This window comes from Octodon degus, unplaced genomic scaffold, assembly GCF_000260255.1.
Source record: "Octodon degus isolate 3935 unplaced genomic scaffold, OctDeg1.0 scaffold00032, whole genome shotgun sequence".
NCBI lineage: Eukaryota > Metazoa > Chordata > Mammalia > Rodentia > Octodontidae > Octodon > Octodon degus.
Genome location: NW_004524608.1, coordinates 6,197,279 through 6,225,101, shown reverse-complemented (window position 1 = coordinate 6,225,101; position 27,823 = coordinate 6,197,279). Strand labels below are relative to the sequence as shown.

At 48.9% G+C, this 27,823-nt stretch overlaps 1 protein-coding gene across 1 annotated transcript in view; it reads left to right on the top strand.

Moving 5' to 3' along the window:
* Slc13a4 (solute carrier family 13 member 4) overlaps nt 1-25,568 on the top strand; it is a 43,669-nt gene extending 18,101 nt beyond the window's left edge. The window contains exons 3-16 of the mRNA XM_004629858.2: nt 1,443-1,579; nt 3,322-3,494; nt 3,880-3,934; nt 6,278-6,314; nt 7,431-7,511; nt 11,531-11,715; nt 14,248-14,367; nt 15,418-15,519; nt 17,545-17,646; nt 18,460-18,557; nt 18,747-18,871; nt 21,208-21,369; nt 22,925-23,062; nt 25,304-25,568. Coding sequence (XP_004629915.1) covers nt 1,443-1,579; nt 3,322-3,494; nt 3,880-3,934; nt 6,278-6,314; nt 7,431-7,511; nt 11,531-11,715; nt 14,248-14,367; nt 15,418-15,519; nt 17,545-17,646; nt 18,460-18,557; nt 18,747-18,871; nt 21,208-21,369; nt 22,925-23,062; nt 25,304-25,441 — 1,653 coding nt within the window. The 3' untranslated portion in view covers nt 25,442-25,568. The remainder of the gene's footprint in view (nt 1-1,442; nt 1,580-3,321; nt 3,495-3,879; nt 3,935-6,277; nt 6,315-7,430; nt 7,512-11,530; nt 11,716-14,247; nt 14,368-15,417; nt 15,520-17,544; nt 17,647-18,459; nt 18,558-18,746; nt 18,872-21,207; nt 21,370-22,924; nt 23,063-25,303) is intronic.
* The last annotated feature ends 2,255 nt before the right edge of the window (nt 25,569-27,823 follow it).

Genomic DNA, 27,823 nt, shown 5'->3' with positions numbered 1-27,823 from the left:
TGTGTGTGTGTGTGTGTGTGGCCAGCTCAGCCCACCAGGGGGCGGGGCTGGCTGGCATGTGGTGCTGGGGATTGAACCATGGTCACTGTGCTTTTGCTTAGCTTAGCTTGTTCTAAGTAGGTGCTTTAGACTACTGAGCCATCTCACCAGCCCACTTTTTATTTTTTGAGATGGAATCTTGCTAAAGCGCTACGTGGTACACGCTGAGCTTGAATTCACAGTCCTCCCTGTCGCCCAGCGTGCTGGGATTGCCAGTGTGTACCTGAGATAAGTTGAAGAAAATATATCAAGCTATAAGCAATAGCACAATTAAGTGTCATTTTGCCTTCAAATTTATTTATATCTTGAAGTTTTTCATATTGAGCATGTATTCATTTTCTAACAGAAATAAATACATTTTCTAAAAACATTAAAAGCAAGATTTGGAGATAAACCTAGGGTTAATTTTTTTTAAATCAATATGAAATTAAACATTCTTTTTCCCCCCAGTACTTGGCATATAACTCAGCAGGCAAGCCCTCTCCCACAGATAGACCCAGCCCTTTTCATTTTTCGAACTTTATTTTGACTCCGCATGTTGCTAAATTGCCCCAGCTGACCTCAAACTTTCGATGCTTCGGTGCCAGCCTATGAGTAACTACGATTGCAAGCCTGTGCCATCACCCCTGGCTGTATATTTATTCTTGAAAATCGTATTTGTTTTTAGTTTTAATACGGTGATTTTGTTTCCAAAAGCAGAGGTGGCCATCGGCTCTGTGAGGTCGACCCTGGCTGGGTGAAAAAAACCGTTTTTGTAGGGAGTTTGCAAAAGCACCAGAGCAGGTGCTCAGTAGACGTATAGTACTCCAAAACAGGCAGCTCTTTTAGCTGGGGCTGTAGCTTAGTGATACAGTGCTTGTCTAGCAGGTGCAAGGTCCTGTGTTCAATCCTCAGCACCTCAAGAAAAAAAGGAAAAATATATAACCAGCTGTCTTTACCTGAAAATAAGACCTAGTGGAAAACAATCAGCCATGCCAACTAGAGCTGAAAAATGCCAGCCCATCAGCCAATTCCTGCCTCGCCTGCCACCACTGTCCTATTACTCAGTGGCTCCTCTTTAAGGCAGGTGGGGTAGGGATAGCCTTATGGGGATGGCATATTTTTTTTTTTTTTTGGCGGTACTGGGGACTGAACTCAGAGCCTTGCACTTGCCAGGAAGGGACTTATTCTACTGAGCTATCTCCCTGGCCCTAAAGGGGATGGCATTTTTGAGGTCTAGTTTTCAAGGTTCATCACTTTCTGGCTAGGTTTTACTCTGGGGGAAGGGGTTGTTTTAAGAGGCCTTGCCTCTTTACTGGCTCTCTGCCAGCCTCTGTGTCCCAGTCCCAGGGGCTCGGGCTTGGTGCCTCCTCCCTGGGCACCGGACCCCGGACCTGGAGGGTGACCTGCCTGGCCTCCCGCAGGTGGCTGCTGAGTACTTCAAGAACACCACACTGCTGCTGGTGGGCGTCATCTGCGTGGCGGCGGCTGTGGAGAAGTGGAACCTGCACAAGCGCATTGCTCTGCGCATGGTCCTGATGGCTGGAGCCAAGCCGGGCATGTGAGTGGCACGAGGGCCTTCTCTGCAGCCAAGGTGTAGCCGACCGCCAGGCGTCACTTTAGCTGGACGCGCTGTGGTGGGCATGGGATAGTTGTTGCCTCCTGTCCAGGGGCGAGTCTGTCAAGTGAGCTGCTGATGCCTGCGTACCCCGCCTGCTCCCCCAGCCATCACCTGGCCCCAACCCCAGCTCCCCGGCAAGTGACAGCAAAGCTTTAGAGCTTTCAGTGGTACAAGAAGCCCGCTGCAGCACAGGCCGCAGGTTCGCCACCACTGTCCCAGGCACACCGCGTTGGTGCTCTGTGGTTCTTAAAAACCTGTGTGCTTATGGCTTCATCCCTTTATGACGCAGCAAGATGCCACACATGCAAGACAGACAAACTCACATCCCCATCAGGCTGCACAAAATGCCACCAGGACTGAGTCCTTTCCAACAAGACACATAACAAAGGCACAGTGGCCAAACTACAAAGTCACCTAAAATAATAAACATGGTGGGCTTTTCTCTGCAGGGCTGACTCTTTGGCCTTCGCACATTATTTGCTTATTTATCTATTTTTTAAAATGTATTTAGTACAGGGTCCACAGGGTCTCACTACACAGATCTGACTCAGTGATCCTGCTGTTTTCAGCCTCCCAAGCGCTGGGATTACAGGCGCACACCACCAGGCCAAGTCTCAGTCACCATCTCGGTGTGCCCCAGGGGCGGGGCTGGCATAGCTCGTGGTGCCAGGGATTGAACCCCAGCCCCTGCACTCTGCCTAAGCAGGTGCTTTAGTCCGTTGAGCTATCTGGCTGGCCCTATTTATTTATCTTTGAGGTAGCTTCTCTCTTTTTCCTTTCTTTCTTTTTTTTTTAATGTATTTGGTACAGGGTCTCACTGTGGAGCTCAGACTTGTAGTGATCCTCCTGTTTTCAGCCTCCCCAGCACTGGGCCAGCGAGACCTGGAGTGTCTGTGCTTGCCTAATGAGATAGGTTCCTGCTAAGCCAGTAAATTGGCCCTGCTGGACTCAAACTCGTGATCTTCCTGCCTCAGCCTCCCAGAGTATTGGGATCACAAGTGCAGTGGAGCAGGGATGATCATCTTTATTTTGGCTAATTTTATAAAAACTAGGCCCACGTGCATCTAAGCACACAGTGCACAGTATTTCAAAGTCAAGGGGAAGGAATCTGAAGGTTACCTCTGCCCATGTTTTCTTCCAAGCATGGACTCTTCTGGATCACCCTGCTCAAGTGCACACAAATGGCGGTGGGGGCACTTCTGTGACCTGGGGACAGGGCGTTCAGCCTGTTCACAGTAGGATGAGCAGAGGGAGGCAGCAGAATGTGCGGCCCTGATATGAATCTCTTTGCCAACGCCTGTGGTGTCTGGCTGCAAAGCACGGAACGTACTGGTGCTTGGGTACCTGCTGACAAACAGTTCTCTCATATGCAAGAGACGCCATCACCGAGCTCCACCTGAGGGCCAGAGAGAGAGGAGTCGGCAAGCCCACAGCCTATGGCCCTTCTAGCAAAGCTGCTCTTTGCTGAAGGAAGAGCTTTCCCGGCTCCATAGCTTGTGCAGTTCAGCTCACTCACTGGACACAGACTGAATTCATGCTTGTGAGTTGCCAGGCGCTGAGTAGACGCATGCCAGCCACAGTTCTTTGGCTCAGCACCGTCAGGTGGGCAGGAGACTGCGGAGGTCCCCATGGGCTCCGGGAGGTGCACCTTCTGCAGTGCCGCCCTGGCCCCTGCCTTGCAGGCTGCTGCTCTGCTTCATGTGCTGCACCACCATGCTGTCCATGTGGCTGTCCAACACTTCCACCACCGCCATGGTGATGCCCATCGTGGAGGCCGTGCTGCAGGAGCTGGTCAGTGTCGAGGAGGAGCAGCTCGTGGCGGGCAACTCCAGCACCGAAGAAGCTGAGCCCATCAGTACAGTACAGTTTACAATTTGCTTCTCCCCGGGTCCCCGGCTGGTCTCCCCTGTGACACTGCCCAGCTTGGTGCCTGGTCCCACAACACTTGCCCTGCCCTCACTCCTGTCTTGCCCGTGCCAGCCCCATAACCTGCAGCTGCTTGGCCCCACTCCCCACTCTTGCCCATTCTCCTTCACTGATGGACGCCCCCAACTGCTCCTGGCCCCCAGATGTCCACAGGCTACCACAAAGCTCTAGGTTCGCCTGGGTCTACGAGCACCTCTCTTCCAGGGCAGAGGGAAGGGGGCTCATCCCCGAGCCCAGAGCCCCTGGACTGCTCTCCCACCCACATGCCTGCTCCAGCGCCACATCTCACTTTCTGCTTTTCTTTGCCGCTGTAGATCTTGATGTCAGCAACAGCCAACCTCCTCTGGAGCTCATCTTTGTAAATGAAGAGTAAGTACAACTGTCCCTTTTCTGAGAGCCTCCCAGGGCCCACTGGGGAGATCAGGAAAGATGGGACCATACACAACCCTGCAGATGCATGGACCAGGCTCAATCCAGTGTTGCCACTATTCTCAGGAGTCACTTGCCAAGATCTCCAGACAATTCCCTTAACTCCAGAACACTGTAGTGACAAAGAAATAGAAGGACTAACACCCATCTGGGTGAATACAGGAACCCTCTATATCGCTTCCAAGCATAATTCCATCAAAATTGCTGGCTTTCTTAGGAGAATAATTTATTAATGGAAAAGCACTCACATGATAGATGTCACTAGAGGTTCTTGGAGAATCATAAAACATTTTCTAAATATTAGCTATAGGCCACCAGATCTGGTCTTGTTATAATGGCACAGAAAAATCAGGTGACAGGCAGGGGACTGGGAACAGTGTATGACACAGGGAGATGATGGTACACAGGAGAAGCTGAGAAAGGAATGTACATCACAGGCATTCAGATGAGGTGGATCTATAAATAGCTGATCTCTTTTGAAGATTGTATATCAAATATGGTCTTCAGGTACTCTATGAGAAATATTACACAGTTCAGGGCTGGGCTTATAATGGAGCTGGCCTTTGCAATTTGTCTTTTTCATAAATAATGGGCATTCCACAAGGACTGAATGAAATTTGCACATGCAAGGTGACAGGTGCAGAAAAAAGCCACTGGGAAATGGCTTTATGTTTCTCCTAGCGCTGTCTTAAGGCTGCACAGCTTGACTGGCTCCCTTCACATCAGCGGCCCCCTGCTCTCATGCTCCCAAGTCCAGACACACAGCAGAACCCCCACCTTTCATCCACAGCTTCTGAGCCTGTGCCCATCCCACCTCCTCTCAGAGGTGACAACAAAGTGGGCAGGGTGGGAGGTGACCTCGCAATCTTCACCTACCCTTCCCCAGTCACCACGCTGCTTTGGACTTCTCCAGGGTTGGGACCAAGGCTGGTGGGTACACACAGTATCAGGGATGGAGCTCCTACAGCCTGGGGTTGGGGTCCTCTGAGTTTCAGACGCCATGTCTTTCCTTCGGGGCACCAACATCAGGGTCTGTGGGGTGTCCCCTCCACAAGGACAGCTTGTGCTCCTTGGTGACCATCCATGCCCTCATGGCACTATGTGTCTTATTGGCTGCCTCTCCCCTGACCCTTGTTTCCGGGCTGGCTCTGCCTCCTATGCAGGGCCTTCTGCACGTGGCTCTAGCCCAATTCCTTCCTGTGTCCCCACCATGCAAAGCTCAGGCTGCTGCTGCACTGTGTGTCTCTTCCCCTTGCCTTTGCTCTTTCCATGTGAAAGTAGCGACCTGTGCTCCTGGAGCAGGCCCAGCACCTCGTGCTCAATAAGCAGGGCTGCTTGGGGTTCTTCTCACATTCAGCAGCTCCTTGTAGGCTGAGGACATCCTGACTGCTCTGTGCAGCAGGTTTGGGCAGAAGGGAAGGAAACATGACATCTTCTCAAAACAACACAACACACCACTCCACCTGTCACCTCCTGTCCTCCCCTGGGAAGCCACATCCTGCATGTATATCCAGCACTCTCCTCTGTCCTCATAGTGGATGGGCTGGTGGTGCCCACTGTCCTCACAACTAAGACATTGAAAACATCTACTGGATGCTCAGGGAGCTGGTAATTCCAACAGGCTTTATCTTCCTCTGTCTTCAAGGTGAAAGTTGGGTTTCCGGGTGTGGGAGTGACTCATATGTGCAGTTAGCTGTGCCTTAGAGGTGTAGCTGCTGACCAGAATCTTCCCACATCTTCTCATTCTGTCTCGCTTTTCCCTGGGTACAGGCCAGGCCCTTCCCCCTCTGTCCCCTCAGATAAGCACATCGCAAGTGTCATTCACTAGACAATGAGGATGAAGTCAGGACCCTCCAGTGAGACCAAATGGCACCTGTCTGGTCACCGCTAACATCCTAGTGCTGATAAGATGCAGATGGAGGTAGTGACGCCTGCAGCACAGATCTCTTGTGGAGACAGATGATATCATAAGGTATAAAGTCTGTCTTTAAGGGCTCAACACTAAATAAGCACTGCCTGTTCAGTGCTAGGAGTGTGACTACTGCTTCAAAGGAAGCCAGCTGGCCCTACCTCGGGAGGAAGCAAGCCTCATAGCTCCATGAATCCTTATCGCCCTGAAAAGGTCAGGAAGATTAGGATGAGATGGTCCTCTTTGTAGCCCAGAAACTGGATCCAATAGCTTAAGTCCCTCACAGTGAACTCTACGCTTGAGGATGAGAGCTGTCCTCTCAGGAAATCTGGCCTGCCCGCTACAGCTTCCCTGTCTCCTTTGCTTCATTCTAGCATGTCCACGGCAGACTTCGCTTCTCTGATGCACAAGGTATGGTCTCCAGTGTTTCTTGGGCTTTGAGAATACCTGAATGTCCCTTGAGCCAACTCAGGGCCCAAGGTGCCTGGCAGCTTGTCCTACACCTCGGCAGCCCCTGTGGATGTAAAGGGGGAGAAGGTTCACACAGCTCAAGCCTGACACGAGCCTGGTCCTTCTGAACCCCAGCCCTGGGGACTGGTTTTAGCCACATAAAATACAAGTTAATCTTTTTTATGGAGACCCAAGAGTTGGCCATCCAGATTTCAAGAGCCGCTGATTCAAATTTAGGCTTTGTGGGTGCTTGTGGTTAGCTCAGTTGTTTAAAGCATCTGCTTGGGCAAACTCAGGTGCCAGGGACCACAGTTCGATTCCCAGCTCCGCATGCCACACCAAACCTGCACTAAAGGCAGCCTGAGCCACCCCCCCACCCCCCCCCCCAAAAAAAAAAAAGAATCCAAACTTAGGCTTCTTGTCAGTGGATTCCTTCATAGAGTTTACCACCAAAAGGGACGTATTTGCGGGGAGAGCAAGGTTCAACCATATGCTGCTGCTCAAATCAAACTCCACTCTCCAAAGCCAGTTTTAGGCATCACTGTGAGAGGTGTAAATGGCCAACAAAACTTTAGACTACAGTATTGGATTTAAAACACTTTTTTTTTCCCTTTTGTGACAGAGTCACACTATGCACCTCAGGCTGGCCTTAAGCTCACGTTGTAGCCCAGGCTGGTCTTAAACTTGCAATTGTCCTCCTGCCTCAGCCTCCAGAGTGCTAGGAGTACAGGGATGCGCCACCACACCCTAGTAAAAAATTTCTCCATGTGATTAAAAAAAAAAAAAAAAAAAGTCTTTTATACTAGTGATGTCCTGGAAAGTCAGGCTCTTCTAGAAGAACAAAGTCATGTTTGCCGGCTTTTGAGAGTCTCCTGGCCTGGGTGCTTAACACCAGTGGACAGAAGCTGTACAGAGGACACAGGCCCGGGGTGTTCTCACTTCCCACCCTCTGTGGCTTCTGGTCTCTGAGTCCCCAGGTGCGGGGCGTGGGGTGGCATTGGGAGGGTCAGGAGATGCTTCCCCAGACACCTGGGTCACCATATCCTCTCCCTGATAGTGTAAAATCTGTCCCAACAGAACCTGAACGGGGTACCCATGATCACCAGGCCCATCAGGACAGCAAACGGGCATCACAGCAAGAAGCAACAGCCACTGCAGGTAACAGAATCCCACCTTCTGGCCCTGTTTCCTACATCACGTGCTTGGTGCTTCATAAGGGCACTGCGTCTGACGCTGCGATGGCATCAGGCTGGCGAACTGCCATCAGGCACTCTTTGCTCACAACCACTCCTGCTCTGCACTTAACGTGGTGACCAAGCACCAAGCTTGCTCAGCTGCAGCAAGACGCTCTACTGCCTGGGCCTTGGCTCCTTCCACTACAAATGTGGAGGCTGTGCTAGAGCAGAGGTGCTCAAGGGTGTCTCAGTTACTCTTCTCTCCTTGCTGGGACAAATACCCAACACCCAAAATGAAGGAAGGAAAGGCTTATTTAGCTCACAGTTACTGCAGGTTTCAGTCCATACTCAGCTGAATCCAAGGCAGAGAGGCACATGGCAAAGAGTAACTTTTCATGGCAGTGGCAAAGAGCAAGAGCAAAGGGAGGGGCCAGGGAGAGAGCTCAGTAGAATAAGAGCTTGTCTGGCAAGCACAAGGGCCTGAGTTCAATACCTGGTTCCCCAAAAAGAAAAGAGCAAAGGGAGTGGCAGCAGCTCAGGTGGCTAGCTAGCCCCTCTACCTTCCTAACATTGTAATGCAAATTAAAATAATCAATCATAAACTCCAGAAGCCATCTCATGACTGCATGAGGCTTTGGGGGTACACCTATACACAAACGATAACATTCTACCCCTGCACCTCCAAAGACTCATGCACATCCCTTTATGCAAAGGCATTTTAGTCCATCTCCAAGAATTGCCAAAGTCGCAACAGTTTCAGCATTGCTGAAAAGTCCAAGTCCCAAATCTCCTCCAAGATCCAAGGCAAACTCCTAGCAGTGAGCCCCTGTACAAACAAAAAGTTAAACACTTCCAACATTCCAAGGCACAAGATAAACATTACCATTTCAAAAGGTACATATAGCAGGATACTGAGAATTGGAACCAAAACAAGTCCAAACTCCAGCAAGACAAACATTAAGTCTTGTAGTTCCATGTGGAACACCTGAAGTAATCTGTGGCAAACTGTGGGCTCCATGTGGCTCCGCCCCTGTGGCACTCTTGGTGGTAGCTCCCACGGCTTCTCTCTTAGGCCAGCTTTGCTCCCTCTTTGCGGTTTCCCTTAGATGATTCATATTCCAGGCTTTTCCAAATTTCTGGGGTTTCCACTACATGTTAAGCTTCTCACTCTGCTTCACACACTGCCCTGTCAGGGGCACACTGCCTGGCCTCCCAGGTCTTCTGAAATCAAAGTGAAAGCTGTCTTAACTTCAGAACTCTTGCATTCTGTGAGCACCTAACACCAATGCCACGTGGATGATGCTACGGTCTGTTGCCAGCTGGAGCAGTAGCTGGGCTTTCTTCTATGCTGGCTGTAGGGATCAAGTGCCTGGATCGCTGAGCACTCTGAACCTGATTCTGAGGAACAAATTTTCTATGGCAGCCATAGAAAATTCTGGAACCTGGTGTGGCTGTCACCACCATTCTGAACATGGCGCTCTGGCTTTCCCTTAAGGCAAAGTCCTTCACCCTTGTGATTCTGAGGCTGCAAAGTAGGGGAGACCTGCTGCCTCCTGTGATGCCCTCAGGGCATCCTTTCCATTCTCTTGTTCCTTCTCAGCAATGGAGATCTTCTCAGCTTTATCTTTGCATTCCACAGCTTTATTGGAGCTTCCTTTCTGGCCAAACTCAGAACATTTTAAATCATCCTGCTAGGCTCTTTGCTCTTGACTCTCAACATAAATCTGACTAAAAGCCCCCAACAACAGCCATGCCACTGCCCCAGTATGGACTGCCTTGAGATTTCCTTTGTCAGATTAATCATTCTGCCATGCTTAATCTCAGTTTCAGCCAAAGTCTCTGGACACAAGCAAAATTCAGACAAACTTCCTGCCAAGCCGTAACACAAATCTTGCGGAGTCCAACACCCAATGCAGTCCTTCTTCCCAGCAGAAACCTCCGTACATGTCCTGCCAAAACGAGCACACCAGCAGAGAGCTCTGCAGCCCGGTATTCACAGGCAGGATTTCTATCAGCATTTTTTTTTTTCTTTTCTTCCTTTTTTTTTTGGTGGTACCAGGGATCAAACTCAGGACCTTGTACTTGCCAGGCAAGCACTTATCCCCCTGAGCTATCATCCCAGCCCCCCATTATGTTCTTTTGACCTCTAACCCCAATCTCCTATACAGAACAGATGAAGCTTTTCCAGTACTTCTCTTTCCTATTTCTTCCCTTAAGTCATTCCCAGAAGCTCATGATTCACATGGTCATGTAGTCACAGCAGTGAACCCACTTCTCTGGTACCAAATTCTGTCATGGTTACTTTTCTCTTGTTGCTGGGACAAATACCAGACACCCAAAACGAAGGAAGGTAAGGTTTATTTTGTTCATAGTTACTGGAGGTTTCAGTCCAGACTCAGCTAGCTCCGAGGCAGAGTGTAGCACAAGGCAGACGGCAGCTGTTCTTGATGGTGGCAAAGAGCAAGAGCAAAGGGAGTGGCTGCAGCTCAGGCAGCTAGCTGACCTCTCTCCCCTCCTTACACTGTACTGCACATTACCTGCCCCAGGGCAGGTGCAGCACCCACACTCACAATACTCAAGTCTCAAACTCCAGAAGCTGCCCATGACTGCAGGAGGCTTTGGGGGCACCTATACACAAACTATAACAAAGGGACACTGCAAATATTTTATCTTAGTATCCCAAGATGGACTGCACAGAAATATTGCTTTTCTGTACAAGCGAGGATTTTCCTGGTACTACACTGTGGCTGTAAATGAGGCAGAGAAATGAACTGAGGCCAAGAATGAGGGCCACATAAGAGGAACGTCTTGATTCAAATCCAGTCTCCCTGAGCATTCACCCCCTACCTGGCAGGTTTCCAGTTACAAAACAGATGCATGCCAATTCAATGCTCCATTTATGTATTTTACACTGGGGATCACAGGAAACCTCTGGATCCCTCCGTGGTATCTTCCAGTCAGATCACTTTGGCCCTCCTGCAACGCAGGACAAAGGTTAAGAGCAATGAGAAATGTAGCAGTTGGGTCTCTCTCTCCCTCCCTCCCTCCCTTCCTCCCTCCCTCCCCTGGGTTTTCTTAAGACCTAACCTGTTAACATGTGTGCCAGACTGTCTATGTCCTGTGAAGATCATGAGAGTAGACAGACCTGGGATGGGCAAGGGGCACTTGCTGCTTTAGTCCACACCTGAGCCCAGAGCTTGGCACCTCTGCGACATGGAAAGCCCACGGTCTGGTCCATGCAGGGCCTGAGAGGACCCTGGCAAGGCGGAAGCTGATATGCAGAATAGGTGGAAAAGGCAGAAGAAAGGCCACTTGGTAGTAAGAAGAGTGGGATGCGAGGGAAGAGAAAATCACACACTTCAACTTTCTTTCCAGGAAAGCTATGCTCTTTTGCTATCCAAGGATGGCCATTTCCTGCTTGTTCAAATGACAACAACCAGTTTTACTAGAATTCAAGTAAAAAACAACCATGTTGTCAGTATTAATAACTATACTGCCAAAAATTATAACAGTTTACCATTTGTTAAATACTACGACATGATCTAAGTGCTCTACATTTATTATTTGCTTACTTTTTAAAATGTATTTAGTACAGGGTCTCAATACACAGCTCAGACTTGTAGCAATCGTTTTCGCCACCCAAGTGCTGGGATTACAGACACGCATCACCACACCCAGTCTCACTCACCATCTCAGCACACCCCAGGGGCAGGGCCAGCATGGCACTGTGGGGATTGAACCCCAGTCCCTGTGCCTGCCTAAGCAGACACTTTAGTCTGCTGAGCTATGTGGCTGGCCTCTTCACAATATGGCAAAGCAAATATGGTTTTCCCCACTTTACAGAAGCAGAAACCACATCTCAGGGCACTGCCTCATGGGTATATAGCATAAATGGGGATTTATCTGAGACCAAGCTTAAAACCTTCCCTTTGCCCCATGGGACCTCCTATCTCTTGGGCTCTGTGTGCTGGACATCCCAAGCTGTGCTGTGTCCTTTTATAGGAAAAGCCACTAGTCCTAACCCGAGGCTCCAAGAACCAGGAGCTGAACAGAAAATACCAATCACAGCATGACCAGATGGTCTGCAAGTGTCTCTCCCTGAGCATATCCTACGCTGCGACCATTGGCGGCCTGACCACCATCATCGGCACCTCCACCAGCCTCATTTTCCTGGAACATTTCAACAAGTAAGTCATTCACTCAGGGGTAAGGCAACCACCCAGAGGGCATCAGGACCTGGGTCAGGGGTGAGGGCACAGCAGCAGAGGAGGCGGCTGTGTGGTCTCTATCCAAGGGGCAAAGACAAGGGAGTCTTTATAGCTGAGTTTGACCATGAAGTCCCAGCTTCTGCTAGGAACACTCACCTGTCTAGAGAAGAAAATGCTCCCCACAGAGGTGGCGATTAAGTGCCACCTGAAGGGTGATCCAGGGTAAACCGGACGGAAGAAGGCTTCCCAGGCAGGACAGTGTGTAGGAGGCTCTGGGGCAAGGCAGCAGAGCCGGCCAAAAGGAGGCCAGAGGGGCAGGCAGCTGAAGGCCCAAGCACTCTGCAGGCCTGAGGAGCAGATCAGATGTCAGCCAGAAGGCAGGGAGCAGCCTTTACCGAATGTGACTCAGGGAGTGAGGTGAGCAGATTTAGAGTTTTTTTTTTTTTTTTTTCCCAGCAGTAACATTTATTTATTTTATGTATTTAGTTATGGGTCTACAGCGTCTCACTACACATATTGGACTTATAGTGATCCTCCTGTTTTCAGCCTTCCAAGAGCTGGAATTACAGGTGCGCATCACCATGCTCAGCTGCTGTCCCAGTGTGCACTGGAGGTAGGGCTGGCACAGCACACCAGGGATTGAACCCCAGTCCCTGCACCTGCCTAAGCAAGTGCTTTAGTCCACTGAGCTATCTGGCTGGCCCTCCAGCAGTAACATTTAAAAACAGGTAAATTTGTTTCAATGGTACATTGTATTTTGACAACATATACAAGGAACTTCAATATATAATCAACAAATATATAAAATATTACTGGTAAGAAGATTTAGAGTTTTAAAATCTCATTCTGGATACAAAATCAGAGAACAAGTTGGAAAGCAGAAAGCAAGAAGACAATGCCAGACACTGCCACCCAAGAGGTCCTGGATGACATCACCCTGTGATGACAGTGCCAGAGAGGCCAAGAAATGGTCACTCTGAGAGCTATTCAGAGATGACTTGACTAGTCTTGATAGGACTAGTAAGAGAGACCAGGCTAACTCTCTGGCTCCTAACTTTAACATCAGGGAAACAGAGGGAAAGATAAAGAATAAATTTTTTTTTGAAAAGGTGACATAGAGGTTGCGATGTCTAGACAGAAATATGGCTCTGAATCTCAAGAGTAGTTAGGCTGGAGGTGTGCATTTGGAGTCTGTGGCCTGCAGAAGAGTCGCAAAGACGGAACCCAGGGCCTCACGCAGGCTGGGCAAGCGCTCTACCATTGAGTTATAGCCTCGGTCTTTAGAAATTATTAATAGTCCTTGCAAAAGGGGCCTTTATTTCCATTTTGCCCCTTGGTAAAGGAAGCCAAGGGGTAGAAATCACTTGGAAAGTATAAATTGGAACAAAGGAATATTAACTAAGGTAGACTTCAAAAGAGAATGCACCAGCCCTCCTGTCAGACAGCAAAGAGGAAATCTGGGCACACCAGTGCCATTCTTCCCAAGGAAGGAAACGTTTTGGGAAAGAGGGGGTGACTACCATGCTGAACGCAGTAATGATGACACAAAATAAAGAGGGAAATGCAGCCCTGTGATGTGACAGGACAGTTACTGGTGACCCAGGCGAGAGGAATTCAGTCAGAAGGCGGGTATCAGTGAGCTGAGGGTAAAATGGAAATGAGGAAATGGAGAGTTGGCCGTCAGGGGAAGGAGGCTGTGGGGGATGATAAAGGGGGAGAAATGGAGGGACACAGAGAGATAGAGGAAAGGAGAGGGAAAAGGAGGGAGGAAGATGGGAGGGAGGTACAACTAAAGAAGGCGTTAGACCTGACAGTCCAGACTAAGCCCGAAGGACTCCTCACAGCATTGTACTCTCCCTGAGCTGTTGTTCTTGGCCTTGTGAAAAGACCACCCTGCAGTTCGTCCTTTTGGCTGTTTCCAACGCTTATTATAAATGAGCTGTTAAATTGCGTGCGTGTGTGTGTGTGTGTGTGTGTGTGTGCACGTACGTGTATGCGTGCTACACTTGGGAGTGTCCAAGTCTCATTTCTCTTACAGGCACAATTAATACCTACAAGCCTTATGAGACCATACAGCCCAAAGCTCTCCAGAATTGCCACCTTCTGTTCTCCATCTATACTCTTTCCTTCAGCAAGTTTATAATAAAAAATAAAAAATAAAAAAAACTAGCTTCCCCTCTCCATTTTCTGTAGTCTGAAAAGGCAGCAGCTTATCAGATAGGGTATATGTACTTTAAAGATAAACATAGCACAGTGCAAAGTATACACATTGGCAGCACTGATTTGAGTTGCTTCAAAGCCTGTTTAGCTGAGTGATTCTTGCCTGGCCTCTGGACTATCCTCACAGCTAATGAAGAGATGAGCTCTAGGTGATGTCCTAGCACACTGTCTTCACTGTCTCTCCTTAGCCTCACTGCATGCCCCCTAAGAAGCCCTCAGCTCTCACTTCCAAACCCCAACCGCCCCGAAGCCCCTCTCTTGCTAATGTGCTGCCCTGCTGCGTCCCTTCAGCCAGTACCCAGCTGCAGATGTGGTCAACTTCGGCACCTGGTTCCTCTTCAGCTTCCCCATATCCCTCATCATGCTGGTCATCAGCTGGTTCTGGATGCACTGGCTGTTCCTGGGCTGCAAGTGAGTACACACCCGGCCAGCCAGGCGCCCTCCTGGGGGCTCTGCTTCCGCAGGGCTGTTGAGGACAGCGTGGTGAGCCTGCGCAGGCGTGGGCTCTTCCTGTCGCCATGCTCTTCCCTGCACTCCACACTTCGCTCAACAGTGAAATACTGTTAATCAAAATAACAGGCTAGAGGGCCTGGATGATTTACAAAGTCTGCATTAGAGTGTTTAATGAAGTTTTGTTGCTCTCAAAGCATATGCAGTAATCTCAAGTACTCTTAGAAATTTGACTCCAAGAGAAAGTTGTGTTAGGTTTAATTTTATAGACACACTTTAAATTTGTACTTTATGTATGGAATATGTCCATATACCTCAAAATAACAAGCTAGATATATCCCTCGTGATGTTATTTCTGATCATAACCTGCTTAGGAAGATTACTCTTCTTCACAGTGTCCATTTGATCAAACACTAAAAGGGAAGATGTATATGACACAAACAGCCCACAAAATTCAGAACTCCGCTGGTCAAGGAACATCCTCTGGGCTGATGTTCTCTTTACTCAAAGACTGCTGTCACATCAGTGACGGCTGTATACTTGGGTGGCCCCAATACTGTGACATAAAACACCCACTTCGGCCCCATACAAGCCTTATCTCTAGACAAATGCCTGCACTACACACCTTCTCACTTCTGGGAGTGGGGCACACAGACCATACCTGCTCACATGCACACCACATCACACAGATGCTTTTAGTTATGAACAAGACAAGCGCGTAGAAGCAACTGCATGCGCAAGTACCCATGCCCAAGTCCCTAGATATCACCTCACTTAGATACCCCAGAGACGGGCACAGATGGGCAGACCCAAAAGGCTGGGGGAAGGAGGCTGGGAACTGGGCAGACAGAAGCAGAACAGGAAAGCAGGAGAGCAATGGAGGGACAGAGAGAGGAGGAGAAAGGTGTCCGCCATGACCGCCACGGTGGGTGGTTTAGTAGTGGCTTAATATCTGTTTTCTTCTGGACCTGAATCATGTTCTCCCCCACTCTGTGTTCATTCCCTTCTCAGCTTTAGAGAGACCTGTTCTCTGAGTAAGAAGAAGAAGACCAAGAGGGAAGAGCTGTCAGAGAGAAGGATCCAGGAGGAGTATGCGAAGTTGGGGGACATTAGGTAAAAGTCACCGTGGCTCTCTGCTCCTTCTTGGGGACAGAGGCACAGCTGTGAAGGGAACTGCAGGAGCAGCCATGTTCCTGACAGCCCTGGCCCCAGGAGAAGGGCCCGCAACTACAAGTCCAGGCACTGAGAAGAGCCTATGTGATGCCAAGCCCAAGCTGGCCCGATTTCAGGGGCTGCCTCTCCCCTGTGCTCTGCTTGGCAGTCTGAGGTGTAGCCCTGGCATGAGGTGGAACCTAGGAATGGGTCAGAAGGAGGAAAAAAAACAGCAGAAAGACTGAACAGCCCTCTTCTTGGTACATGCTGGTTTCTGCCAAAGTCAACAGGCCTTGCGTTACTCAAACAGGCCACAACAGTGATCCCAGGTCACTCCTAGGCACTGGGGACTTGTATTTATTTTTGGTTTTTGTTTTGTGAGACAGGGTCTTACTATTAAGTTCAGGCTGGCCCTGAACTCATTAAGAACTCCAACGATCCTCCTGCCTCAGTCTCCCCAGTGCTCAGGTTAAGGACTGTGCCACCACACCCAGTTTGGTGTTGTAATTAGAGTACAACAAAGCATCAAATACAGGCTTCAAGGAAGTCTAAAGAGTCATTAAACACTCAGGAACCGTGGCACATGCCTGTTCATCCTAGCTACTTAGGAGTCCAAGGCAGTACTACAAGTTAGAGGCCTGCCTGGGCAACTTGGTGAGATCCTGTCACAGAATAAAAAATGAAAAGGACTGGGGACCTAGTTAAGGTACAGCAGCCCCTGGGTCCTATCCCCAGTACAGCCAGAAAGAGAGTGAGAGTGAGAGTGAGAGAGACAGACAGACAGACAGACAGACAGACAGACAAGACAGAGACAGAGACAGAGACAGAGATCGATCACTAAGCAATCCTCAGCCACATTCTATCTAATGATATTTCTCCTCTTACAGCAATTGGCAAGTATAACGTGGGTTAAATACAATTCTGATAGAAATTTATTCTTCAAAGCTTTTAAGTTATAAAAGAAATACATGTTCACTGTAGAACAGTCTAAGGAATGATTAAAATTAATTTGGATTCTTTGGCAGCACAGTATTAACTGCTCACACCTGTTAAGACGGTACTTCTTTCCACCCTTTTCTGTGCAAAATTATACCTTTTTGGTAAAATGAATACTGAACATACTTGTATTTCTTGCCTTTTCTCACTTAACACTGTATTGTTACTATGTCCCTCTAGCATTAATTGAGCTGTGGAAACATGATTACTGATGAATGCATCGCATTTTAACATATACTGCAGTTGTACCAAGTGTGTTCAGTGTCATGGAATAGTACTAGATAAACAACAAAAGGACCATGTCCTTTTTTTTTTTTTTTATTGTATTTCGTACAGGATCTATAGGGTCTCACTACACAGATCGGACTTGTAGTGATCTTTCCTGTTTTCAGCCTCCCAGGTGCTTGGATTACAGGCCAGCACCACCACACCCAGTCTCAGTCACTGGCTCAGCATGCCCTGGGGGCAGGGCTGATGAGGAAGGCCAGGGATTGAATCTCGGCCCACTGCATATGCCTAAACCTGTGCTTTAGTCCGCTGAGCTATCTGGCTGGTCCTCTGTATCAATTTTTAAATGGGTCCTGGTTCTGCTTACGTTTCCAGTTAGTCTTGGGCGAAGGGAATGACCTAGCTTAGGGTCCTGCTGAGTGTGGTCTCAGGCCCTACAGATTCCTACACCCCCTGCAGGTGCCCGAGGCTGCTCACTACCCTCCATTCCCCTCACCGGCTTTAGGTGACTTCTGGTAACCCCAGCACTGCGTCTTTTCCCTTCCCACTCAAATCTCCCCGGGAACGATGGTGACTGCCACGTGCTGGCTCCCTCCTATCAGCTCTCTTCCCACTGCACAGCCAGCCACTCCAAGGGTTAAGCAGTGACTGCTTTGTATCTCGCGGGTTGAGACTATGAATCCAGGAGCTTCCAGAAGTAAAGTCAAGAGCTGAAAGAAACTCCCCAGTTCCTGAAGCAGGGCTTTCTGATTCATTTTATAGCTACCCTGAAATGGTGACTGGATTTTTCTTCATCCTGATGACTGTGCTGTGGTTTACACGAGAGCCTGGCTTTGTCCCTGGCTGGGATTCCTTCTTTGAAAAGTAAGTGAGGTCCTCCTTGAAAAGCAGCTCCTCCACCACACTCCTCAAGCAATAACCACCAGCAGATGCCCCCGTCCACAGCTCTCAGGGCAGACACAAACCAGGAAGCCTTTGCTCCTAAGAAATCTGTTCTGTCTAAAGAAGTAACAGTGGGAAGCCAGGAAGGAAGCACAGTGTTTAGGCTCCCCCCTCAGCGGCTGATATCCAGCGCTGCCGCAGCTCAGCTGTGGGGCTTTGGTCTTCTTATGCGAGCTCCTGGAACCTCAGCTATCTCATGGGATGCTGGGACTTAAAAGGAGAAAATGTGCATAAAGGGCCAACTGCAAAGGGACTTCTGGATCTGAAGCTTTGGAAGGAAGGAACCGCCAGGAGAGATACACCAGCTTCAGGGCCATTCCTGCCCGTGGCCCAAGGGCCCGGACCCCCAGGCGCAGATGCAAGCCCTCTGAGCCTGCTTCTCATCTGCGGAGAGACACACAAGGAGTAGACCTGACAGAAAGGAAGGTTCAGGTTTTTCTGCTATGCCTCACCTGCACAGCTCTCCGTCACTCCTTTGAGGCCTCGTCCCAACACACAGCCCCATGGGCTCCCACTAACATAAGTCCACTCACCAAGGCCAGCACTAAGACACAGGCCAGTGCCCACAAATACACCGCGAGACCCTATGGCAGCAGCTGGGAAGAAGCCAGGTTGCTGTCACCCTAGACCAAATCCTAAAAAGAGGCCCTCTATTCAGACAGACTGCCCCGAGGCCTGGCTCACTTCCGAGGACTCCAGCCCTCCTCCTCCAGCCCTGTTTTGTCTTCTTCCTAGGAAAGGCTACCGTACGGATGCCACAGTCTCCGTCTTCCTCGGCTTCCTCCTTTTCCTCATTCCAGCCAAGAGGCCCTGCTTTGGGAAAAAGAATGATGGTAAGAGAAGGTGCAAGGGAAGAAGCTGGGGATGCCCCAGACAGAATTTTCCAAAGGAGACCCTTCAGCCTTCCCAGAAACAGCAGTGTGGCCTCCCAGATCCCCAAATCACCCACCAGCACCTCCATCTCCACAAACTAGGCGAGGCTAGACTTATCTGGCTCTCCACTGCTCTCCCTCATGATCCAGGGTCGAGCTACGAGTGCTCCCTGGGGACGGAGCCCATCATCACATGGAAGGACTTCCAGAAAACCATGCCCTGGGAGATCGTCATCCTGGTGGGAGGAGGCTACGCCCTGGCTTCAGGCAGCAAGGTAATCTTTCAGTTCTGTTCTCATAGGTTACATACCCTTGGGAGAAAAGGCTCACAGCAGCTGATGGAGAACACATGGTCACCAGGTTACAGCGAAGGACAGTAGATCAGGACAGATGTTATGTCCCTCCCTGACCTTCCCAGTGCTGCTGGGAACAGAGTTCAGGTCAGCTGAGCCCTGGGTCATGGACACAGGCACTCATACCTCCTTTATGGGTGCCACTCCACCCCACTAGCAAAAGGCTCACTGGGTTTTGCAGCCATCTCCTTCTGGAGTCTAACAGCACAGATAAGCAACAGACACTGGCCACAAGGGCCGACATGGTAAACTGTCCTGTTGATCTATTCATGCAGACTGAGCACCTGCATATTTCTGTGTGTGTGTGTGTGTGTGTGTGTGTGTGTGTGTGTGTGTGTGTGTGTGTGTGTGTGTGTGAGAGAGCCTATCCCCAGTACAGAGAGAGAGAGAGAGAGAGAGAGAGAGAGAGAGACAGACAGAGACAGACAGAGACAGAGACAGAGTGTCTCACCATACAGTTCAGGTTGGCCCAGACCATACTTTGTAGCCCAGGCTGGCCTTAAACTCACAGCAATCTTCCTGCCTCAGCCTCCCATTATAGGTGTGTGCCACCATGTCCAGCCCCAGAGTATATTTACTGAAGCCAATGCAAAAATTGCTTGATTTGGGCTGGGGAGATAGCTCAGCAGTCTAAGCATCGGCCCGCCAAGCACAAAGTCCCAAGTTCAATCCCCAGTACTACATGCCATGCCGCCCCAGAACTCAGGCACACCATGCCAGCCCCCAAACCAGGCATGGTGGTGCATGCCTGTAATCCCAGCACTAGGGCGGCTGAGACAAGAGGATTTCTACAAGTCCAAACTGGGCAGCAAGACCCTGTAGCCAAAACAAAACAAAAAATTTCTTGATTTTCTAGTTGAGGACATTCAGGATCAGATTATTTTAGTGACAGGCTGGAGAAAGAGCCTGCAGAGTGCTGAGGGTGACCTTTAACAGTACAACAAGAGGAGCAGGACTTACGGCTGGAAGAATCACAAGTGTGTGTCAGCTTCCATCCAGTCCCTACCTTCATGGCTTCACTGCCTTTGCAGTCTCTAATGGAACTGTTAGAAAAGTCCAAGCACGATGCCACACAAGGGAGAGGAGGAGGGAGAACATATATGGCAACCAGGGGTTTTTAGTTCAAAAACTCAATAGCAGCTGGACATAGGGCGCACACGTGTACTCCTAGCACTCTAGGAGGCTGAGGCAGGAAGATCACAAACCCAACCCCAACATGGGCAACTTAGCAACTTAGGAAGATTTTCTATTGACAAATTACAAAAGGGCTAAGAGTGTAGCTAGTGCAAAGGCCCTGGGTTCAATCCAATCCCCAGTACCAAAACGAAAACCTCAGTCCTTCATTTTTTTTTTTAAGCATTTATTTAATGTGTGTGTGTGTGTGTGTGTGTGTGTGTGTGTGTGTGTGTGTCCAGCTCAGCCCACCAGGGGGCGCGGCTGGCTGGCATGTGGTGCTGGGGGATCGAACTGCGGTCCCTGGGCTTTTCCAAGCTTGTTCCAAATAGGTGCTTTAGACCACTGAGCCATCTCTCCAGCCCCCTCAGTCCTTCATTTTTAAGAGACAAAAGGTAGCCTCGCCATTGGCAAATGAATGCCTTCCAACCCAAAGAATTATTCCAAATGGAAATATGAGTGAATAAATGTTGCTACTAAGAAAGAGTACACCTAGGGGCTTGGGCAATAGATAGTTCAGTGGCATAAGCACCTGCCTGGCAAGTGCAAGGTCCAGAGTTCAATCCCCAGTACCGCAAAAAAAAAAAAAAAAAAAAAGTCAACCTTCCAAAAGCAATGGCAGCCAGCAGATATCAGTCACAAAGGGACTTGAACCTGGAAAAGGTTGGGGCTTGGGCCAGGGAGATGGCTCTGTGGAATAAGCGCTTCCCTAGCAAGCGCAAGGGCCTGAGTTCAATCCCTAGTTCTGCCAAAAAAAAGGTTGGGCTGAAAGACTGCGATAAGCAAGCAAGGCACCTTTGCCAGTAAATAGAGACAGACTTCTAAGCCCTCACCCTTTGTTACACACAAGAAACTAAGACACTAAGGGCAGAGTGGAGGAGCAGAGTCCTAGAAAGAGACACAGCACACAAAAACTACATGAGACAAAATCACAGGAAAGGCATTTCTGGGCCATAAAACTGTTTGAATCTAAGGCAAGGCTGGCCCTGACTCTGGTCAGCCAGCACTTCTGACCCTGGGGAGTCTAAGAATCCACCTGTAATGTGCAGCAATTCCTGACCTCTTACCCAAACACCTCTCCACAGAGCTCTGGTCTCTCCACATGGATCGGGCAGCAGATGCTGTGCCTGAGCAGCCTCCCACCGTGGGCTGTCACTCTGCTGGCATGCATCCTGGTGTCCATTGTCACAGAGTTTGTCAGCAATCCGGCCACCATCACCATCTTCCTGCCCATTGTGTGCAGCCTGGTGAGTAGACTGGGGAAGGAGGACTGGCTCCATCGAGCAGCTTCAATGGCCAAACCCTCCCCCCTGGCTGTTACCCACCACTTCCACCAAGGTGGGGGGGGGGCCTCAAACCACAGTTTGAAGCTTGTCAAGTGACAATTAATACATAAGAAGGCAAATGACTAAATCACAGCAAAAGTGTTAGGAACTCTTCCCCAAAAGAAGAGTATTAGTTCAAGGGCAGTTCTGAATGAAAACAGAAGAGCGGACACAACAACCTTAAAGCCCTAGAGGTCTGCTTCCCCACAGTCACCATCAACTTTTCTCTCCTGAGATGAAACCCTTCAGTAGGCCCAAAAGGATAGCCACAGAAAACGGAGCAAAATGCACAGCTGCAAACACCAAGTGCTCAGGTCTTTAACTGAACCCTGGAAGATGCTGAGCACTGGGAGTAAGTCCAGCCTCACCCCATGCAGCAGGTCAGTTTGTTACCAATGGAACAGGAGAGGGCACCACCTGCCAGATCTTAGCCTGGCGAAGCAGCCCCAAAGGTAAGGCCCAAGCTATATCTGTCCCTGTGCAGAAGGCGGAATCCCCACCCAGTCCCTAGGAATACAGACTCCCTGTGCTCTAACTCCAAGCTCTCTCCAGCCACTCTCTGCCTAGTGCTCTCAATTTCTCCTGTCATCTTGCTGTGTGAGAACTGCAGTGCATTTAGTGAAAATGTGGCAACACTGAGACCAAGACCATGTGCTCAGTCCCAAATAAAGCAGTTTATTTTCCCTGAGAAAAAACCCTCAGTTTAGCACCCGAAGTGTGAGGGATCCTTGCTTCAATCAAAGCCGCTATTCGTGAGAATTTTGTTTGAATAAAGGATTTCTCCAGTAAAGAATAAAGCTAAAATTGAGTATGGTGGTGCATGCTGGTAATCCCAGCACCCTTGAAAACTAAGGCATTAGGGTCACAAATTGGAGCCCAACCTGGACAGTTTAGTGATTTGGCAAAAAAAATTGTTTCAAAACTAAAAATAAAGGGGCCGGGGAGATGGCTCAGTGGAATAAGCACTTCCCTAGCAAGTGCAAGGGTTTGAGTTCAATTCCCGGTTCCGCCAAAAAAAAAAAAAAAAAAACTAAAAATAAAAAGACCTGGAGATATAATTTAGTGTAAAGGCCCTGAGTTCAATCCCAAGTATCACAAAACAAAAACAAGAAAGAAATAAAAGAGAAAAAAAAGAGGGAAAGAGAAAAGGAAAGGAAAGGGAAAAGGAAAAGGAAAAGGAAAAGGGAAAGAAAAATGAATAAACTTTAAGACCACTCCCTTAACCCAGCACCAAAAAAATCAAGCATCTCTTCTAGAATTCTCTAAGCTTCATGGGCAGGGAGTGAACAGCAGGGGCTCATTCAGGTCACCAAGAACACTGCATGTTCCGGAGGACCAGGATCTCACTAGCCCCAGCTCACAGCGTCCAGCTAAGGTTACCCAGCACCACACCACCTTTTAAGTAAAGCATGTTCATGCATAAGAAATGTGAGCCCATGTCAAAGTTAATATTTCTATGACTTCTCTCTTCTCCTAGTCTGAAACGCTGCACATAAACCCACTCTACACCCTGATCCCAGTCACCATGTGCATCTCCTTTGCAGTGATGCTGCCAGTGGGCAACCCCCCCAACGCTATCGTCTTTGGCTATGGGCACTGCCAGATCAAAGACATGGTGAGTAGTGGGCCCCCTCCCTGCAGGCCAGTGCTTCAGAGTAGGGATGAGTGGCCACACAGCTGTCTCACAAAGTTTACTATTTAGTAGCGGTACCCTGGTCTGTCAACACCATTTAGTGTGGGAGAACAAACAGTACCCATCAAAAGGCTCTGCTTGGTCCCTAGCTCCAGAATGGTAGTGATGTGCTCTCCCCACCCTTGCCTGGACAAGAGTGGGAATGGGAGGAGGAAACTGGAGCGGGCACAGCACTGTGTAGAAACGGAGTCCAGTTCCCTTCCATTTCTACACAGTGGGAGAGGAGACATTTACTCTAAAAGCTACTGGTTTATCCACAGATGAGGTGTAAGAAACTGTATGCCACAAGGGGGAAGGTATTTTATGAGAACAGGCTCTTTTGGTTGAGTTTTCCCCTAAGCCCTGAAGCAACACAACGAAATGAGGCCTCTGTAGTGCATCTCACTGCTCTCAGCAGGGCTAAGGAGACATCCTGCCTTTGACCTTAGTACTAGACTTTCCCACCTCCACCTCCCTCAGCCTACACTCTCTGGATGCTCTTACTACCCAGGGCTGATGAGTGCTGGAGAAAAGATAAGCAAACTGATGGGAATTACTGAGGCCTGACTACCTGAGCATATGCCCTTGCTCAAAGTCAATCTGTGCAAACTTTTTTCACACAGTCCAGAGTATTCTCAACAGCCTTACAAAATATCAAATAAAGGAAAGGAGGAGTTTGGGGCTGGTGGCAGACATTCCTGTCCTTTCACCATTCAAATTGCTCATCCAAGTCCTCAGTGATAACTCAGGGATAGGTGACCAGACCACTTCCCTCACTGCATGTAACCATGCAGCAGCTCACACTGGGCTCCACATCCCACTTTTCCTGTGCACCCCACCCCCCACCCTCACCCTCCTCACGCTGGAGTCTAATGAATAAACAGCACTTGTCTCAGGCACTGAATGACAAGAAAACAGTGCGTTCTGGGTCCCAGTTCTGGCTAGGACACTAACTCCAGCTTCAATTTCCTCATCCTGCTAAAAGACATTACACTGAATACTCAGTGGTCCCTATGAGCTCTAAAGCACCTTCATTTAGCTCCTCAGAACCTGCTCTCAGCTGCTGGGAATCAGGGGCCACTGGGCATGCCAAAGGCCCAGGGGACCACGATGATGGAGAAGTTCAGGCTTCCAGTCAGAGGCAGGAGGCGACTTTCAGCCATTTGCCTTGAACAATTTCTCGTTTTTCTTGTCAATTTCCCAGTTTAATGCTAGGTAAGTGGACCAGTCTGGCTACACGCTGCACACTTGGCTACTTCCTAGAAGGACACCAGCAGTCAGGCTGCACCTTTTTTCCTGGCTCGGCTAGTCCATGGTCTCTCATAACAGCCTCCACCTGCGCCAGTGCCATGATCTGTCACTGAGGTGCAGTTCCCCTAGAGGAGAGGCCAGGAAAGCTGGCAGGCCTGTTTCCTTCCTGTAAAACTGGCACAGGCAGCTGACCTTTGACACCCTTCCCCCAAGGTGCCCTAATTCCCTAAGATGTTCCTTGGAGGAGTAAAAAGTACTAGTGGCAAATCCTTCATGTAATATAGCCCTTAAGTTAATTAGCTTTTCATCACTGTGACCAATACCTGAGAAAAACTACTTAAAAGAAGATAGGTCTTAAGGACCTGGATGCTTCAGACCATTCTCAGTGGTTCCATTGCTGCAGGTCTGAGTGAGCTAGAAAAGCGTGAAGCAAAGCTCCTCTTACCCTTTGGCGGCCAGGAAGTAGAGAGGGAAAGAACCTGAGAAGAAACTTGGGACCAGAAGAACCCTTAAGGTCACCAGCCTGTGATCCCCTCCCTTCAGTTAGGCCCCACTTCCTATTTCTATCAAACTGTGACCTCACTGATAAGCTAATCCACGATGAAGGCTGAGCCCACAGGGCCCAGGAATTTCCCCCTACAACTTGTCAGCTCACAACCAAGACTTCGGCACGAAATGGGAGAGAGGTGAAGGCACTTCAACTCCAAACTGTTAATACCCCTCCTAATAGTTCCTTCTGTGTGAGCACAGAAAAGCCCTGAGGAGTCCAGTTTTAGAGAGAGTCCACCTGACAAGGCAACGCAAGCAGCCCACATAGTGACTACAACAGTTAGGGCCCCATGTGTGGAGCAAGGCTGAGGCTGGGGGCCTAGGCATGGCTCTCTTGGGGATGTGTCCTGCCACCTAGTCATGGCTGTTCGCTTGTGTCTGCAGGTGAAAGCTGGCCTGGGAGTCAACGTCATTGGCCTGGTGGTAGTAATGGTGGCCATCAACACCTGGGGAGTTAGTCTCTTCCACCTGGACACCTTTCCAGCCTGGGCTAAGGTCAGTAACATCACTGATCAGGCCTAAAATCAGTGGACTAATTGGTCAGGCCAAAGGAACTGTACTCGGCCAAATCTGCACCACAGAGAAAACCACCAGCACACTAGGTCCAGGCTGGAGGGCACTCTTGCCAGAAGATCTGTCATCTACCCCCTTGGCGAAGAGCAGGGGTCCTCTAGCCCCCATACCATGTGCTTGGCTTTTAGGGTCTCCTCCCCTGCCCACTTGGCCTTAGCACCATCAGTCAAGAAAGCCCAAAAATGTTCTCTTCTGTGTCTAATCCTCCCGATGGACTCTGAAGCCAGAGAAAGAAAACCTGTCTTACTTGCCCCTTAGAGGCAAAGCTTCACATGCTGCACAACCTCCCTAGGGTTTTTGGAAGATGTTCTCAGGAGTTGAAGGAGATACCCAAACCATTCTAGCTTTGCAGTGAAACCAGTGAGATCTCCATTGGGAAGACACCTGACCAGGAACTTGAGCCATCGCAATTGTTTCTAAGGTTTTCCCACAAAAAAGCAATTTTTAGTGGGTCTTTGTCATACTCCTTTTATCACTATTTTGAATCCTTCTGAGACAGCTCTCTTCATTGGCTCCCCTTTATGTTGGCACCAAATTCCTGCAAAGAAAGCGTTCCCCCTGAGAAAGGTGGTATTATTTTCTTTATCAAAGGAAAAAGTAGAGAAAAGACACTGTGATTAGCATCTCTTTCTTCCTATACTAACCAGAAATACCACTGCTTAGCCAAGTGTGGGAAGGAGGGAGAACTTTATACTTGTCTTACTGGGAAGACTAAAACTGCAATTAAGACCGCAGCACTATTACTGCTATTACACTGGCGTACTTCTGGTTTCAATGGGTACTTCCTAGCCTAAGAAGACAAAGGTAGTACTCAGAGGTCCAACTCGTCAGTCACTTCCCACAAGTGAATCCTTAAGAAGAGGAAGGTACCTGTACATCCTGAGTCTGCCTGGGAAACACTTACCATCTCACAAGGCAGGGCTGAGCACTTGGCTCAGTGGCAGAGTACTTGCCTAGCATGTGCAAGGCCATCAATTCAATCCTCAGATCTACAAGAAGAAAACAATGTACAACGCTGTTAAAATGTTAGCTGCTCAATAAATGTCCCTGATGAGAGAATCACTGCCAAGCAAGGCCTCTTCCTTTCTCAAGAAGACCACACCATTTTCATTGCTGAAGATAGCTCATTCTTTCTGCAGTTTGCTGCCATTAAGTATTTGTGATTGCAAAAATTAACTGTTTGCTGAATGTCTTAGGGAAAAGGAGTGCCCCATAACTACTATACTATACATGACTACTAAAAGCACATGCAGTTTCCCTACAATAATTTATCTATAAAATCACACCATTAGCTGGTTAAGTGAAAATAAGTTGCACCTTCTTTTAAGCCAGTCAACACAGGCACACTCTACCTTCAGAGTTGACTGAACAGGTTTAACCAGGAGTGTTAATTGCTTCTGCCCTGTTGATTGGCTGAGCCAACACTTGGCCAACACAGTAGTGACAAGCTTGTGAACCCAAAAGAAATACATGTGAGGTAAGCTATGTTTGATCAAGCCAGTCTCCCTACAGTCAGTTCACTTCAACATGGTTAAGTCAAGGTGTCACTGCTGTTGAGAGGTCAACCACATCATCCCATTTCTGAATCATTACTGAACTCAGACTCTAAGCCGCTAAGCCAGATGACAAAACAAAGGCACAGAAAATACCTAAGATTCTGCGAACACAGTAAAAAAATAGAGAAAGAAAAGTTGACAGAGAATTAAAGGCACTTGGAATTACTGGCCACTGCTCAGCTATCTGAGCCTGAGTCACTCCTGAAGGGAAGCAGGGCCAGCTCTGTCTTGCAATGCTGCCAGGGGTCCTCGGCTGGTGTTTCACTGCTGTCTGGCTCATGGGCTGCTCTCAGAACCACCAGTGTTCCTTCCTAAGGCCAGAGGCTTGGGAGAAACAAACTTCCCATGCCAGTCACGGAGGGTGGCAGTCCCACCAGCAGGCTAGAGAGCCCTCGTTAGTAGTCTCTCAGTGTCACCTCACTGTATGGGTGGAAGAGCTCTAAATGCTTATCCAACACCAACTCACTTTCCAAATGACAGAAGTGAGAGCCAAAGACACTGAATAGAGCCAGTCACACTTTATCAAGTCAATTAGGAATCAAATGTGCTTAGTCAAAGCTGCCTTTGAAATTCCACCATATCTCACAAAGAACATGGCATCCAATCTTTTGCACTGGTATTTATATATCACAAACCTTCATACACTGTCATCTTTCAATTTTTAAAATCACTACCTTTCCACTGTCAGAATAGATCCATTTCTTTAGCTGGTCATCAAGTAAAGTCTAGCTGGGCCTTGTGAATCAACAGATTCTGCATCATTGGATTCAACCAA